This window comes from Rhipicephalus sanguineus, chromosome 3, assembly GCF_013339695.2.
Source record: "Rhipicephalus sanguineus isolate Rsan-2018 chromosome 3, BIME_Rsan_1.4, whole genome shotgun sequence".
Classification (NCBI taxonomy): domain Eukaryota; kingdom Metazoa; phylum Arthropoda; class Arachnida; order Ixodida; family Ixodidae; genus Rhipicephalus; species Rhipicephalus sanguineus.
In genome coordinates, this window is record NC_051178.1 from 137483664 (window position 1) to 137501240 (window position 17577).

General features: G+C 44.5%; 1 protein-coding gene across 7 annotated transcripts in view; it reads right to left on the bottom strand.

The window, feature by feature from the left end:
• LOC119387257 (elongation factor-like GTPase 1) overlaps positions 1-17577 on the bottom strand; it is a 429910-nt gene that overhangs the window by 397769 nt on the left and 14564 nt on the right. For 2 of the 7 annotated variants that reach the window (XM_049413457.1, XM_049413455.1), the window contains exons 12-18: positions 16577-16676; positions 16028-16152; positions 15527-15678; positions 15296-15437; positions 14047-14326; positions 10577-10709; positions 8402-9269 (exon numbers count right to left, since the gene is read on the bottom strand). In XM_049413457.1, the coding sequence (XP_049269414.1) occupies positions 8402-9269; positions 10577-10709; positions 14047-14326; positions 15296-15437; positions 15527-15678; positions 16028-16152; positions 16577-16676 (1800 nt within the window). The remainder of the gene's footprint in view (positions 1-8401; positions 9270-10576; positions 10710-14046; positions 14327-15295; positions 15438-15526; positions 15679-16027; positions 16153-16576; positions 16677-17577) is intronic. The other 5 variants (XM_049413460.1, XM_049413456.1, XM_049413458.1 and 2 more) reach the window with 5 other exon arrangements.

The window sequence follows — 17577 nt, forward strand, 5'->3', positions numbered from 1 at the left end:
AAGCGAGCCCCGCGTACTGGCAGCTGAGCTGCTGGCGCTGCAGATGCACCCGCACGGGCCGCCGTCCCACTTACCGCTCGTGTGCCGATGCCCCACGGGGTTCGCGCCTGCTGGGGCCCGTGCGCCACACCACGCCGCCGTACGCCAACATACCAGGCATCCGCGTCTACGGGATGCTCTGCGCTCAGGGGCCGGCAACGTCCTCCCTACCGCCTAGGGACAGCAGGAACTTCCAGAAGGGTACGTACTCCCCGTTTCTCTATACACACGAGAGAGTCTGCCACGAGCGGACATGAGCAAGATGGCATCCTCTCACTAAATTACGGTCAAGTCAGCGTGAACCGTCAGTTATGAGCAAGAAATAAAAGCGAAAAGTAAGAAAAGAAAAGCTCCAAGTAACGATGTCCCGCATATGCCGGAACATCGTTATTGGGGCTTTCTTTTTTTTTTCTTGACGCAATCTTTGAAGCTTAAGAGCAACAATAAACGCGCCTCAAATGGAAATTTCCATACGAATCGCAAATCTGTGGATCATGCGCGCTTTTTAGGACAGCTACATACAGCTGTCTCAAAAGACTGCAAAGTTAGCGCAGCTAGGAGCCGCATGTCCAGCTGAAATAGTCTTTTAGGTGCCGGAAAACCCAACAACAGTGCATAAGATTTTTACCGCTTTTGTACACAACCAGACAAAGGAGTACTGAACGGCTTTCTAGCCACCGTTCCCTAATTCAAAAGGAACAAAAGTGCCGCGAGGTTGCTCCGGAGAAGTTATAACGCCTTGGGCCAAGTTAAGCCACAAGCTCATAAGTGTGCTCCGTAACACGAAAAGCGGCACAAATAAAACGAGACACCCCTCATTCATACAGTGCCGGCGCACTTTGCCGGTAGACGTGTAAAGAACCGGCGAGAGAAACTTAGACGAAACCATCATCAATATCCTAAGGCAAAAGTGTATGCTTAAGCACTGGGAAAAAAAAAAAGACGTCGAGATATACGCAAAATCCGCATACGAAACTAGAAAACCATTTGTGTTTTCCGAATATCACACCGCCACTTCAAAGACTATCGGATTATGCTTTTTCTCTAGAAGACGCGGAGAGCATAGTCGTCGTAAAGAGGCGCAAGGAGCAGTACAACAGGCGCAAGCAGCTGCTTTCGTATGCATAGAAGCTGCGGCAGCAAACGGCCACGTTGTTCGGGAATCACAGCGTTCCCTCTCTCGCAGGTTACTACCCGGAGGCCCCCTGGCCCAGGATCCTCGAAATGATAAAGAAATCTGGCCTCCATTACAAGCTCTGATGTGTACGTGTAGACCAGAACCACCGTTCGAATGCAACCGCAGCCGTCAGCGGCGGCAACGTCAAGGTGACACCGGGGAAAGCGGCAACGGCAGCAGGAGAATTCGACTGCGCCGAAATGAGACAGGCAACACAGCCGCTCGGACCAGCACATTACGCGACACGCCCGGACGCCAGTGACCCACGGTAGCGGAGCGCGCTGTCATCGGCGGTTCGCCGAATTCGCAAACAGGAAGTTTCTTCTTTTACCCGCGACATCGTGCGTTGAAACGTTGAAACACTCAAAATATTCGCCGGCCTGGAATGCATTAAAACGCGTGTTTCACGTTCCACAGCTCGGTGGCGGCCCATTTCCAGGTTGCATTCGGCGCTCATCAAGGTCATAAGCACTGCCTGTTCCGCTGCTTGCACTTGGCAAAAGTAACACACACAAAAAAACTTCGCTGCTCGGCGCTAATAGTAGTGAAATTTAGAGGCAAGGACGGCAGTTTCAAAAGAAAATCACTGAACGCGCCAAGACGACTTCGCCAGAAAAAAAAAAGGGGGGGGGGGGGGGGAATTGAAAACATTCAGGCGAAACAAGTGCGCGCACTACCCCAACGGCAAGCTGGCTTCGCCGCACGAATACCACTAATGCAGCGAAGCCACCTTGCCGGTGGGCAGAAAGAAGGACCCCCCCCCCCCCCGCGAGGTTTTTCAAAAAAGAAAATATTCAGTTTCCTTCTTTCTCTCTTTTTTTTCTTTTTCGTGTTTTGTAAACGTTGTTTTGTTTACTCGAGGTGAGTTCGCGCGCGTCAGGAAACCAGGCGCTATATTATACGGTCTGAGTACGTCATCTAGAAAGGTTACCGCCAACCCGGCCTTCATTTATTTTGATTATTTTTTTCGGAACGCCTAAATATCATTACCACTTAACTGGAGCCACACAACCTCCATTCATTCATTGGGAACGCGCGGCTTACGTAAGATGTACCAGTTCGAATTGCCATGAAACGGCAGGAAACTACAGGCATGTGTCCACTGTCCATTACAGTTCAGTGACTTGCTGAAAGCTGCTAATAACGCCTCCCACGATGTCAAAATGTGTCTACTATATGAACGGTTTCTTGTTGCTCCTGCCCACATCTCTTACTGCTGCAATCAAATGCTGAAGCACGAGATACTCTTCATAACACATCGCTTAAAACGCGAAAGAAACACAATACACTTTGCATTCTGAGGAAGGTGCACTGTACAGCGAGAGTGACAGAAGGATATGCGTCCCCAATACAGAAGTAAAAATCTTTTTTTTTTTTTTTAAAGATAAGGCATAGGGTTGTTTAATTGCTGTTTAAAGATGACACCTTGGGGAGTTAGGTTTTTACACAAAGACCAGTGCCACCCAATTTAATGTTCCTAGGTGCTTGAGGCTACCTACATCACATGCAGAAGATGCGCATGGTATCAACTTTCATGCTTAGATCTGCTAACACATCACTTATTATGATGCACTTCGTGATGTGCATGTCATTAATATCACCAGGCATCAATGCTGCTTTATTTTAACGAATTTCATGCTAGATATATTTCCTAGAATAGAAGCAAAATAACAGTGTAAAAGATATGTAGTGAATACTTTTTAAAAAGTCCCAGTTTATCTTAAAAACAGTTGCGACATAGATGACTGACTTGCATAGAATTTTTCCTTTTTCAGAAGTACCTCCGTTTCTGTGTGTCATAACTGTAACTTTTATTAGTTTATATTATAATTTTTAGACATGACGCGAGGTGCACTACGATTTTTAAATAGCCCAAGCGATCTTTATTCTAAGTGATGAACTTAGACAAAAACAACTTTGGAAGCAAAGGGTGGCTGGAAACAATGATACCCTTCCCTTTAATCTCATCACAGTTGCTGCAAAGCATTGATATATCGTATCTATAGATCACCATCACTGAACTTATCTCGAAGTTCAAAACATATTTAGGAAAACAGAATTTCATTAGAAAACTTAGTATTTATTTGGACACTTTCTAGCTTTCTGTTGTCATCTGTGCTTCATTCGGCATGTTGTGAGAAACTAATGTGCCTAAGTTGATCATAATCTTACAGTAAGGTAATGTGGTGCTTGTGTACTGAGTTACATCCTGAATAATTTCAAATAATTTATTTGACATATAAATAAAGTAAGCATTACAATGCACTCAATAAGAGTGCTGATATCATTTTATTTGGCACTGTGGTATGGATTGTTCTTAAAGGAGTGTAAAATGTGACAAACATCATTACTCATCTTTGTGTTTAGCCTTTTTTTGCAGAAGGGCGTTACTCTGAGGTATATACTTTTAATCTTTTGACCGAGAGAAGCCAATCTGTGTGTATGATGTACAGCTTCATTTATGCACTGAATGCTCAATAAAGTGTTTCTCCATTGTCTCTGCAGGCTAAATTAGGGTACCTTAAAGGGCCCCTCCCCAGACCCCATTGCAAATTTCGGCTGTGAACTAACAGTTGTAAGGCAATGTAGGAAGTGCTTTACATAAATTATTTTTCAAACAGAAGAAATTGAACTATTCCATGACCATGCTGCCCTGCGGCAAGAGTCACCTTGAGAAGCAACACTCTCCCCATTCACTTCAGCAAGTGTCAGCAAGTTGGCGTACCCCTGCTATGCTCTTCTATGTTCCGGAGTCCCTGCCAACGAGCACCACCTACTTTTCTTCTTCCCTTTGCCTTTTCCTTTACAGTGCATTTTAAGTGGCAGTATTGCACTGGACCATGGTCAGACACATTCTACGCAGCGGTTGTTGCATAGGACATTTGCTAGTGTGGGTTTCATTATCGCTCAAATCCCAGCTCCCTCAAAAAGAAGAGCGCATGGCCTTATGTAGAAATTTTCACTGTTTTTGTGTCATGCAACCAACTCAATCATTGTATGTACAATCATCACAGAGGGATAGATCTCTGCACCACACTTGTTCGTTCGTCAACAATTTCTCAAAAATGCATTGACATGTGACCACATCAGTAAATTTTGATCAGAACAGCCAGCAGTCTAGTTACAATTTTATTTCCTACTCTGGAATCACTGTTCCACTGGAGTCACCTAACAGGTATTTAACAGTTCATAGCTCAAATATAGCTTATAGTTGTCACCTTGCACATTTTAGTTGACAACTCTCAATGAGTTATAATGCACAATTGCAGTGCCCTAATACACTTGCAGTAGAGAACGTTGTGGTACATGCTGTCTATAAAAAATAGATGTTAAATTTTTAAAATACATTTAAACATTTTCCTCAATAAATCCGTCTTGATGACATGACCATGATTGTACTCAAACTAGAACTTCTGGGTTTGTGGAGAAGTGCCTACTGGGTGATTCCACGTAAGATCGACGAAACGATGGCTGGTCGACCTCTTAAATTTATTTCAAAATTTTATATATTATTGCCTGATGAGTGGAAAGAAGAGATCCGCAATTTGTTTTGCCGCCAAAAATTTTCTCGAAGCACAAGAAATCAATAATGACGAAGAGGTGGAGCGGAACGCTCATCCGCTCTGCTGTTTTGGCCAACTTTCGTTATGAATTGCACAAAATATATTAAAGTTAGGTAGATGAAATTTCTTTACCTAAATATATGCATGTTTTTGCTTCTGCTCAGGTATTTTTAGTTTTTATGTGGAGTGTAAATGTTTTTATAAAAAACCTCAAAATTGGCCCAATTGGCAAAATTTTCTTTACTTTGAAGGTCTTTATCTCAAAAAAGCCTTGTAGCAGAGCGACAAAAATTTCGCATTACGTTCTTTGCAGGCTTATCTACCAAAATGCCGAATCTTATATTTATATAACTTTTCAGTAAAGAGATGTGATCGGGCTAAGTTCAAGAAAACACCGAACAATGGAAACTTCTGACGACAATTAAAAAAAAACATTTTTTAGATTTCTTAAACTTTGTCCACTTATTCTCCTCTACATCAGTTTTCACAATCATTAAAAACGTGTTGCATAATGTCGTTGCACTAATAGTTACGGCCCCTCCAATGAGACCCTTAGGCAAGGATTGGCAATTCCGACTTCTTGCCCAGCAAGTGTATAAAATGCGGGCAGGATTGAATTTCTTTTTATTAAAAGGCCAACAGTACCGAAAAGGTGTCGCCGGCACTGAAGACGTTAATTTTGAAATTATTTGGTCACTGCAGCGGCCACGAGTGAGGGGCTACCGAGCAGGAGCGCGCGCACCCGAGATGCGCGTTGTAAGAGACGGTGCAGTGAGAGCTTGTTCTCGCGTCCTCAGACCGATTGAGTTCGAAACAGCAACACCTCTTGGGTGACTTGAACGCACATGCACTGGAGCTTCGCTATTCTATCCGCCCTCTGTTCGCATCTCAGCTAGGCGCTGATAACACGGCGGAGATGGAAGCAAGATGAAAACTCTATGAGGGAGCTCTGAGCGCTCGCTTCACGCACGCTGCTGCCACAGAAACTGTGCTGCGCCAGTTGCGATCAGTGGAAAGCATGAACGTGGCACTCCAGTGGCAAAGCAAAATATGGAATGTGAAAGGAAAGAAAAGCAAAACTATTGGTAACTGGATGCGCTTGCCTATATTAGATGTCGGCAGCAGACGGCCTGATCTGGCCGCGCGTTCGGTGCGCTGTTCACACTTCATTCGGCGCGGATAGTTCTTGTGCTTTGCTCTTACTCTACTCCTCCTCTGTGTCTCATGGCAAGAAAGTATAGCTCTGAATGAGTCTATTGTGGAGACTACCTTTCGAAGCATAAGAAGCTTAAAGGAGTACTGGCACGAATTTTAAAAAATTTCGGATTGTTGCTCTAAATAAAAAATGCCCCCACCTCCCCCGAAGGGAATCGTGAGGAAATGCGAATGCATTTCTTGCGCTGAGAGAGAGTACCATTGCCGTCAGACATTCGCCTTCATCGACTTCTGCCATCGCCTTGAGAGGCGCCCAGCCAGCGAACGGTCGAGAGTGAGGCGCGAGCGGACGGGAGAGTGGAGCGCAGGGAGGAGAGAGAGCGAACGGTGAGAGAAGGAGCGGCGAAGCACTGCACCTACCCTCTCCTACACTCTCTCGCACCACATGCTCCGGTTGCTAGGGGCGAGGATAAGCGCGCGCGCCCGCAGCTGTTGCTATGGGAGAGGGCGCCGCGGACAACTCCGGATGCCTCACATAGCCCGACTAAGAAATGCATTCGCATTTAAAATACTGGTATCGAGAAACCTAAAATGACTATTGTGGTGCCTGGGAATGCATCCTATATATTTTAATTAGCGCCACCTTAAAAAGACACTTTCGCTTTCGATATCGAGGGGGTGGCTTCTCAGTGTCGTTTCATAGCAGTGTGACGTCACAGAGATACAGAAACTCGCGACATACTAGCGGCAAATTCGTCATCTGCTCGTGGTGCACATAAACAATGATGAGTGAATTGTCGTCCAGTGACCCTGACAGTGATTTCTACAATTTAGGCAGCATGCAGGACGCAGAACTCGCGAACTCGGGGGAACTGTCTTGACTCGTCGGGATAATGTCCTTGCAGTGTGGCTGGCTTGCAGATGCTCAGCGACGAAAACTTCAAAGTAAAATTAAAATATTTTATACGTGTTCTCCGACTACAGTGTGTGGACAGCGTGGACACTGCATACCAACGAAGCAAAAAATGTCCCTTTTGCGATGTCTCAAAATCGTGTCAGTACTCCTTTAATTATTGCAAAGAAGCCAAAATTTCGCAGAGTTACCGACCTAGACATAAATGCTTTGTAGGAACGTTTAACGCCCCGAAAGATCAGTGACTGTCAGTGAGACGGACTACGTGTGGTACGCGCGCTTTTGCTACCACTGCAATGAAAGATCTTCACAGAACTCACAGTTCGATGACATTCTTATGCCCCCTGAAAAAGAAATCGACGCCATTAACCAGATCACTGCGACTACCGGTGCACGTGCGTTCAAGTCACCCGAGAGGTGTTGCTGTTTCGAACTCAATCGGTCTGAGGATGCGAAAACGAGCTCTAACTGCGCCGTCTCTTACAACGAGCATCTCGGGTGAGCGCGCGCCTGATCGGTAGCCCCGCGCTTGTGGCCGCTGCAGTGACCAAATATTTTCAAAATTAACGTCTTCAGTGCCGGCGACACCTTTTTCGGTACTGTTGGCCTTTTAATAAAAAGAAATTCAATCCTGCCCGCATTTTATACTCTTGCTGGGCAAGAAGTCGGAATTGCCAATCCTTGCCTAAGGGTCTCATTGGAGGGGCCGTAACTATTAGTGCAACGACATTATGCAACATGTTTTTAATGATTGTGAAAGCTGATGTAGAGGAGAAGAAGTGGACAAAGTTTAAGAAATTTAAAAAATGGGTTTTTTTTTTAATTGTCGTCAGAAGTTTCCATTGTTCGGTGTTTTCTTGAACTTAGCCCGATCACATCTCTTTACTGAAAAGCTATATAAATATAAGATTCGGCAGTTTGGTAGATAAGCATGCGAAGAACGTAATGCGAAATTTTTGTCGCTCTGCTACAAGGCTTTTTTGAGATAAAGACCTTCAAAGCAAAGAAAATTTTACCAATTGGGCCAAATTTGAGGTTTTTTATAAAAACATCTGCACTCCACATAAAAACTAAAAATACCTGAGCAGAAGCAAAAACATGCATATATAATAGGTAAAGAAATTTCAGCTACCTAACTTTAATATATTTTGTTCAATTCATAACGAAAGTTGGCCAAAACAGCAGAGCGAATGAGCGCTCCACTCCACCTCTTCGTCGTTATTGATTTCCTGTGCTTCGAAAAAATTTTTGGCGGCAAAACAAATTGCGGATCTCTTCTTTCCACTCATCAGGCAATTATATATAAAATTTTGAAATAAATTTAGGAGGTCGACCAGCCATCGTTTGTTCGATCTTACGTGAAATCACCCTACTATATTACTTTTGACAACAGCCTCTGACATGTACCAAAATTTAGGTACCAGAGCTTTTTGGTTCTCTGTTACTACAGTACGGCATCTAATCTAATGTTACGTCATGCAAAAGTTGAAGCATTATCCTAAAGTACCGAATCTTAAGGACGTAGCCTAGAAAAACATTGGAATAGACACTCACGAAGTGCGTCTGATGTGGCTTGGATGGTGCAGCTGTACATAGCACAGAGGAGTCGCTGAGGCTGGGCTTGAAAAGCGCGTCGACAGCCCTCCTTGACGGCTGAGATAATCTGGCCAGAGAGCGGTCCGTAAGTGCCTGGATCTTCCACCGACATGTCAAGGTCCCACTGATCCACCACAAACGCGACACCCATCATTGGCTCCTGGCACAAAGGTCCCGTCAGTGTGGCCAATTGAAAGCCACTCACAAAACTGTGGTCGTAGTCGGCCAACTTCTTAACCCCACTTGGTGTTGAACCCCTTGCAGCACACTTAAAGCTGTGACTGTTGTCTTCTTTCTCACCACCACCACCACCACCACCATCTTGATATATCTTCTTGGACTGCCCTTGCAGCTCCAAACCTACCAGGGAATCGCTATTGTTGTCAATATCACCGTGCTGCAAAGGTTCAATGCCTGCAATGTCGACATCACCCTCCTCTTGCCTGGCTGAAGCGCCGTGTTGAAGACCTTCCTGAAACACTGAGGCCCTTTTAAACCTAGGAATCCTATTAAGAAGCACGTTGGGCCCACACCTACGTGGACCAACAGACCAAATTTGATTCATTGTCCCTTCCGGCCAACCTGCATCTGCAAATGCCTTGGCCAATGTCTTTTGAAGCTCAGCAATGTTCTTGGACAGAGATTCTGGCAGCTTCTGACTTCGGGAAGACAGTGCCTGGTCGTAGTCTCGGATGAGTGATGTCTGCTTTTCGAGCAGCTCTGTGACCTCTTCTGGGAGTGGTTCTGCTCGCAGTTTGATTGTGACTTGCCGATTTGGAGTGCAAATTGTCACAGTCCCATCCTCGGCAACACTGTCATCTTCCTCCTGAGAGACAAGAACGAACACTCTTCAATTTGGCTTATTAGTGAATAAGGTTGCTGCTGCTACTGCGTCAATATTTTGCAAACATTCCTATTTGTTTCTACAAACATTACTATCCGGCTAGTTTTCATCAGTCATGCTTGATGGATAAATATCCATACAATTAAAAACAAAAGAAGTGCTTAGGTTATCTATAGGGGTGTATGAATATTCGAGTTTCAAATTCGAATCGAATAACGGCTAAACGAATAATTCGATTCGACTTTCGAATAATTCAAGAGGACGAATACCTAACACGCGACAAAGGCCAATGGTACAACTTGGTTAGGGTGGGGTGGCTAAAACTAATGCTAACGTCGGTACAGTAGGCCGTCGTTAAAACTTTCACCGATATCCTGGTTCAAAAGCGACAGTATGCTTATATTAAAGGAGATTATGTCATTTGCATACGTAAAAAAAAAGAAAGAACACATGAGTCAAGCCCTTCACAACTTCGCTTCCAAAGCGAATTCACGGACTTCTTGCGTAGTTCGATCGCGTATGCCTCAAGCGCGGTAAAACATCCCAACTTTGGCCCGCAAAACACTCGCTGGTTAGCTTCACATGTGAAAATTTGTTCACGCTGTGCAGTCGCCACTGCCGCACCGCACCGCTCATTCAGGAACTCCCCCTGTTCTTGCGCTCAATTAAAACGCTGCTGTGAACGAGCGGCCGAAGATTTTTAGGCCCACAGCACCCATTGCGATGGAGCACAATATCACTACTGCAAGATAAGCCGTAATACGCTAGCATAGGGGGAAAAAAAAACTAGCTACCGTACCCACTTCTCTTAGCGGTTAGGAGTAGCGCTGTTTACTGGGATGGTGCCTCCTCTATAAACATGCTTGCGCACCTATAAAAGCTGAAGAAGAAAAAAAAATGAAATTCCCGAACAAGCTCGTAATAAAGCTGTCACCACGCCATAGCGTCAGTGATTTTTCCTTTGTCTTGCCGTAAATGGTGGTACACATTTTGTGTAAATATACTATTCGATATTCGATTACATATTTTTGGTCACTATTCGGCACTATTCGATTCGAGATGAAATTTCACTATTCACATACCCCTAGGAATCTAGGCACAAAAATTTGCCTGTATGTGCCTTTAAACATTGCACTGAGAAACTTCCAAATTTCTCAGTTGAGTTAGTACCGTATGTACTGAAATTTTGCATTAACGAGTAAGGCGACACTTCCATGGCTAAATAATAACACATTAACAAGAACAACAAAATACGAGAGACTGAGAATGCGAGTGCAAAGGGGCCTTACATCCTTTGGTGCCTTTTGTATGGTGTTCTTGTCCTCTATAACCTCATTAACCATGTCCACTTTGGGTGGTTCGACAATGGTCTCTCGGAAGGGCACGATTGGATCTGAGACGTTGATTTCAACTTTTGCAAACCTGTGAGGTGGTATCAGGAAAAGAAATGGACCATGCAATCAAGGCTGATGGTTTACAACAGAGTACCAGGTAAGATACCATATTTTTCAGCATATAATCCACCCCCACCTACAATTTGCGTAAGTATTGAAAGGAGAACCCCATGTATTACCCGCACATTTAAAGAATGCAAATTAATTTTACACCTTGACAGAATTAACCCCACCAACTACGCTTGAATTAATTGCAACCATTCTGTACAAAGCCCACGCCAGTATGATGACATTGCTGCTGCGTTCCAACAGGTGGCTCTGTCAGCTGCAGAGAAAAGCCACATAGCAGCCACGAAGAAGGAATTCAAATAAACAGAGCAAGAACATCACATCAGTCTCTATGTGTTACATTTGTGACAGAGTATGTGTACCTTTTGTCAAGAATGACAATGCCACAAAAAGGTAAAAAGTAGGGGTGTGCGAATATTCGAAGTTTCGAATATTTTTCGAATAGTGTTTGCTATTCGATTCGATTCGCACTGAAATTTTACTATTCGAACTATTCGAACTTCCCAAAAACAAATACAGTCACCGCTCGATTGAAAGTGACCCCTTCAGATTTTCAATATGCTTCACCTCATTACACTCTCATATTGCGGCAAAGCTGCCTTTCAAGCTCCGTCACGGTCGAACTTAGCCAAGACACAGTCAACGTCCAGTTAGAAGTGGTCCCTAGATTTTCAATATGTATTTCCTGTATTGCGGCAAAGCTGCCCTACAAGCTCCGTTACGGTCGAACTTAGCCAAGGGACAGTCAACGTCCGTTTGGAAGTGGTCCCTAAATTTTCAATATGCTTCACCTCATCACACCCCCGTATTGCGGCAAAGCTGCCTTTCAAGCTCCGCTACGTTCGCAAATGTACTAACTCTAGAAAACGCTGGTTCCAATATGGAGGTGAAAGATGTGGCAGAGTTGGGGGCTCATTTAATGCTGTTTTGGACCTGAAATTTGGGCAGGAAGCCTGAAAAATCGGACGCCGAAGCTTTTTAGCATCCAAAATTTCAGATGTTCTTATATATCGACGTCTACGAGGCAGATTTGGAACTCCGGACTTGAAGGGAGCACACCCTTGTCCGCCACATCAGTTGGGCTTCCACAGCAGTTGAAAGAGAAGGAGAGGCTGAGGAAATGGCATCTCTGCCTATCACGTGTAAAGTGTTGTCGGCAACACTTTGGTTGCACCAAATCATGTACATAAATACAATTCGGCCTCTACATTGCCTCACTCTTGATAAGAAAGACAACTATGAAATATGACCCCACCAGCGCTTCATCAACCTAGCGAAAAGAAACACTTTCATGTTGCTATCTCACAAGAACATACTTAGGGATTCTCTGCAACTTTTTCTGTAATTTCACTTCGAATTATTCGAAAAATTTTTTAGAAATATTCGAAAATTATTCGAAATTATTCGATTCGATTCGCACTCAATCTTTATTATTCGAATTCGCTTCGCACCCAAAATTTTGCTATTCGCACAGCTCTAGTAAAAAGCACAGGCTGTTTATGTGCATGCATGCTGTGTAGTTTATGAGTACATGTGCTCAGTGGCATGTTTGTAGTGTTGCTGAGCTGTTTGTGACAGCATGTGCTTGCTCATTTAGATTATTGCTTAATTAATGCCAAGACTGGCAAAGCTATAAGCAGGTAAGCAACACGACATGTTGGTGTACATATAAGTAACATCATTCGTGTGTCCATGTACAATGCTTCATTGTGTGCGTAATTAAAGGGCCTCAAACCCCCTCCGATACTATCTTTAGCATTTCAAGTAAACGTGCACGTCGAGTTCAGAAAGCTGTCATGATAAACCATGCTAGACGAGGCAGCACTACAAGCCGCGGGTGCCCCACAAACTTCCAAGAAACAATCCCTTCTCCTCTCCACACCTTTCGGCAATCCTCAGCCCCTTCGCGTTCGCCGTGACGTCAACATTCCCTTGTCTGCTCGTTATACACAATACCTCTTTGCCTGCTCGCAGGTACGTGCACTCGCCACTCTTCCTCCTCGCACAGTGAGGAGGAGCCTTCGGTCAGGAGAAGAGACGAGACGACAAACGAAGCATAGCAAAGGAAAGAGCGAAATGAGCGAGGGCCTTTTTTGTATCATCAAACGCGTGTAACTCCGTTATTACGGCACCATTCTGAAAAATTCCCACGGCTACGTGTTCGTTGTAGACTCGTGCACAACTGTAACACCACAACTAACTTTCGACCTCTGGGTGGTTTAGCGGCCCTTTAACCATAATTTACAGTGCGAAAGCTGAAGGTGAATGATGACAATTGACTGGGACAAGCGCACACTATTAAATGAAGGTTTACTAGCAACGCCCCTCAAAAATACAGGTAGAGGACTGAAAGTGAAAGAAGAAAAACTATGACTTAAATGAGAGAGGCAACAATTAAGAAAAATATTTTAACTGATACACAGTGAAAAGACAAATGACTCACTAACACTAGCCATGCGTGCAACTTACCAAAACCTCGAGCTCTTTGCAAAGGCTATGGACAGTTTACTAATGCATGTGTGTGGTTAACTTACCATTTGTGCTGCTTCAGTTATGCAAATACTGCTAAATGCGAGGCAAATACTACTAAATGAGTCAGCAGCACTTTGTTGTTTTTATTGATTCCCAGATTAATTCGACCTGCCTGAAACTCGACCAATTTTGTCAATCCCATCAGAGCCAAATTAATGTGGAGTGTACGTGGATATCACGAGGATAAAAGCACAGTGCTTCCTAAGCACCTTCTTCTTACACATGGCAGGACTTTTTGAAGCAATGACGACACCTTATTGACATCTGCATTGGTGTTATTGGTGACATCTGTGCTTGAAAAAACAAGGTTCAAACATCCAAACACCAAATGACAGTGAGTCGTATACAGTGCTATGAACGAAAAAGGGGGGGATTGATTGAAAGCTTGTTTCTTTTGTTGGCACAACCTAATGAAACCAATAGAGAATGAGGTTAACCCATATATGCCCAGTGTCCTACACATAGGATGCTTCTTTGATGCACTCTAACATTGCTATTTTTTTACACATCATTTTACACATTTTTAGCACATCAAGCAGGCCTCAATGACGCCTGCTTGATGTGCTGTAGGTGGCGCTAGTCATCAGCTAAAGAATTAGCGATGTTAAAGTGCATCAAAGAAGCGTCCTATATGTAGGACACTGGGCATATATGGGTTAAGGAATGTGTAGCGGACATTACTTGTATATTTGAACTGTAGTGTAGCAATGATTAAATGCAGTGCTATGTTACTAAAAGGTTAAGCGACAGATTTATGAAGAAACCTTTCAGTGAGGTCGTTGAGGCATCGCTCCAGGTGCACTTCGCCTGCGGTGAGTAGCACATGCTCGCCCGTCTCCTGAAGAAGCACCTGGACGCAGGGGTCAGCCTGGTGCAGCAGCTTGAGGCCCCGCACCAGGGCGGCCATGTCAGCCAGACGCCGCGGCTCAAGGGCCACCCGCAGAATGGGTGTCACAGGACCCCGCATGTCCGCAAAGGGGGCACAGGCTGTACAACTGGACAGTGTGGCTGTGCGCACCACGTGTTCCTCCAGGCCTCCTATGCCTTAAAATGTGGAAAAAAAGAGAACATAATAAGAGAAAACCACCTCAGAACATCAAATTTCAGCAAGTAGGTACTTGATGCATAGCGCACTCTCCTATTCCAGTGGAGCTTATACTACGTCACATCCCGAAGCTGCATCAAATGTAAGGAGTTGCATCGTACTAGGCATTTTTTTTTATAAGCCAGGTCTTGTGCTTGCGATTCTGATAAATGCAAAGCATAATTATGTTGATTGCTATTGACAAAATAGTGCTCCTTACAGAAGACTGCGCTGTCTGTCCATATGACTGAATGTGAAGCATAGTTCTTACAATAGATTAAAATATTGCAGTTAACGAAGACAGGTGGGCTATCTACTGCATTATCCAAAGCCCGAGACATAAGTAGGTGTGAGAAAAGATCAAGGTCCAGAACTAACAGACAGGTCAGAGCATTAAGGCAGTGGTCACAGAGGAAGCGCAACCAAGTGTTGCAAATGCCCGCTTTGGTCGAAAAGCAACGAATTTACCAAAGTCACTCATGGACTGGTTCTTGCGCTCTGCCACTGAAATCGCAAATATGTTCAGGCAATAAGTGGCGCAAGGTTTGTTTTATGTCGCCATGGTTACCTGAGCAACGAAAAATGCAAGAAACAAAGGTGAACGCCAGCAATAATAATGTGGTGATGGGTGAGCAGCACTTGCCTGTGCGAACATCGATTGCCCTAAACAGCTCCTCAGTTTCCAATTGCAGGCATCTGTCAGTTGTCAGTGCAAATGCCGTCTTACTTCAGCTTTACTGATCACATTGACGCAAGACTTACCTACTGCACATTGCAGTTACATAAAATCCACTACAGCGACAGGCTGTTCCCATCACTGTTGAAAGTTAATCTAAAGTTTACTGTGCAACTGGACCAGTAGAGTACATCGGTAACCATATAGTTTAATAGTCGGTGTACCAGATGAGGAAACTTGCACCAGGTCTCACCAAGGATGTTCCCTGCAGGAACACACTCCAGCTGTTCCAGTTCCCTTCCCATAAGCAGATAGAGCTTCTCTATGGTTGCTACAGTGACATGCTCTTCTGGGCCTAAATCCTTCAGCCTCCGAGCAGAATCAACAGTCATAGCCTGTAAAACGTGAGAAAGCGAGTGTATTGATTCCGAACAAAGAAGAGACCTGGGAATTGAACTAATAAATGGTATGCATGGATACCAACCTTCTCGAGAAATTTTGCAGGGTCATGCTTTGGACCGAGCACATATACTTGCTGGCCCCGTTTCAGTGTGCCACTGAACACGCGACCGAATGCTATAAATGTCGAGTCATCCTCGTCTCTCTCTTGAGATGCATCCTCCTCTGGGACTGCTGCTATAAAAAAAAAAGCATGAGAAGTCAAGACACATGCAAGCTTGTAAACGTGCAACAGATGATTTGACATGACAACTTCGGCTATCAGGTCTGCTGAACGATTTTCATTGCGCTGCAACAATGAAATTCTATATCAAAGTATCATAAAAGGACGATGGAAGACTGACTAAGCTTGCAAAATCTCAAGCCTAGCTTAGACAGACTGTAAGCCTAGGAAAAAGAGTAAGCTTTCGTGGCTTGTGCCAATGCAAAAAAAAAAAGAAAAAAAAGAAAAAAAAGGAAAACATCCTACATTAGATTGCAATGATGAAAAATGAGCACTGGAAAGTGTTAGAAAGTCAATGCTCACCAGCGTCCCCATTCTTTTGCCCATCAGGAGTTGAAGCCGGGTCCACTGCAGCCAAGGCCATTCGCTCTGCATGTCGCTGCCGAGCTTGCTCCCTTCGCTGAGTTATTTCTTCAAGACTCAGCAGCCTGCAAGAGCGGAATTGTAATACGGGATAGAAGGCTGGAGTTCCTTATTCAAACACCCAGTTAAGCATACATGACAATCAAAGGTGAATAGCAGCATTGTGTGCACTGTTTACATTATCACCCAATGCTGTGAGCTGGTCTGTTCAGGAACACACTGAGCGACAACCAAACTAACGTAGCACCATGATTTCATAATTCACCGAGAGGGAATTGAGCTGATCAGCCACTTAAGTAAATATAGACATAACTACTGAAGACAGTGTCTATCTAGCTCCGTACTCTTTTTTTCCTCTTGCATATATCGCGGATGCTCAATTGTCAACCAGCTCAACTCTTCACATTAGAATGAACACATGCAACTGCTAGTACCTCCAGACAATGCAACTATACATAAACAAAAGCAAGCTGAGAAAACAAGACAAACCTTGTTCTGTTTTCAGGCAGCTGTTTCGTCTCCACCGCAACCATTTTGGAGATGCAAACAATTACTGGAGCTTCATCGCAGGGTGAACAGTCAAGAAAAGCTGTTGTAAAGAAACAAGTACTATGCTGGTCAGAAACCGCAATGAGCAAAAAGAATAGAAGCAACAAGAAAAAAGAAAACATGCCATTCAGAACATGGGCGTCGGCAGGCTTTTGTCTTTGGGGGTGCAGACCCGTGCTGCATAGCAGCTTGGGGAGGGGGGAACGCTGGTGTAGTTTGTGAGAGGAGGGGTGGGGGGGGCAGGTGCTGGTGTGGCTTGAGGGGGGCAAGTGCCCCATTTGCAGCCCAATGCCGACGCCCGTGATTCAGAACACAAATCACACAATTCACTGTGTGGCATGTCTATGCCAATGATCAGAAACGATAACTCCATCCTCTTTCTTGCAGTAAAAAGCAGAGGATGCTTGCACTTCCTCTTCCATTCACGTGTCAGTTTTTCAACCTTTTTTAAAGGGACACTAGAGGCAAATATTAAGTCGACGTTGATTGTTGAAATAGCGATTCAGAAACCTCGTAGTGCTACTTTTGTGCCAAGGAAGTGCTTATTTTGAAAATCAAATCACGCTTTAGTGGTCCACGTCACGTTAGCGCATTTCAAATCACCCGCCTGAAAGCGGTCTTTCTGACGTCACTGTTGCCATGCCCAACGTTGCCCGCCTTTACTCCGCAGCGGCGTCCACTGGCGGCGTGCACCATTTGGGCATACGGCAACATCACATGCATGCGGCATTTTGTCGAACTTTCTGTCAGAGCGACTTTCACAAGCGTGCAAAACACACGCGGCAGTACAGATTACCGAAACTACCACTGAGATGCGACCGCGTGAGCCAAGCTGGGCGAAGCCCAGTTCGGTGAAAACGGAACCTTTGAACCATGTGCGCCATTCCCCACGGCAACGCCAAAGAGGTTCTTTTTTCCATGAATCAAACAGAAACGAACAA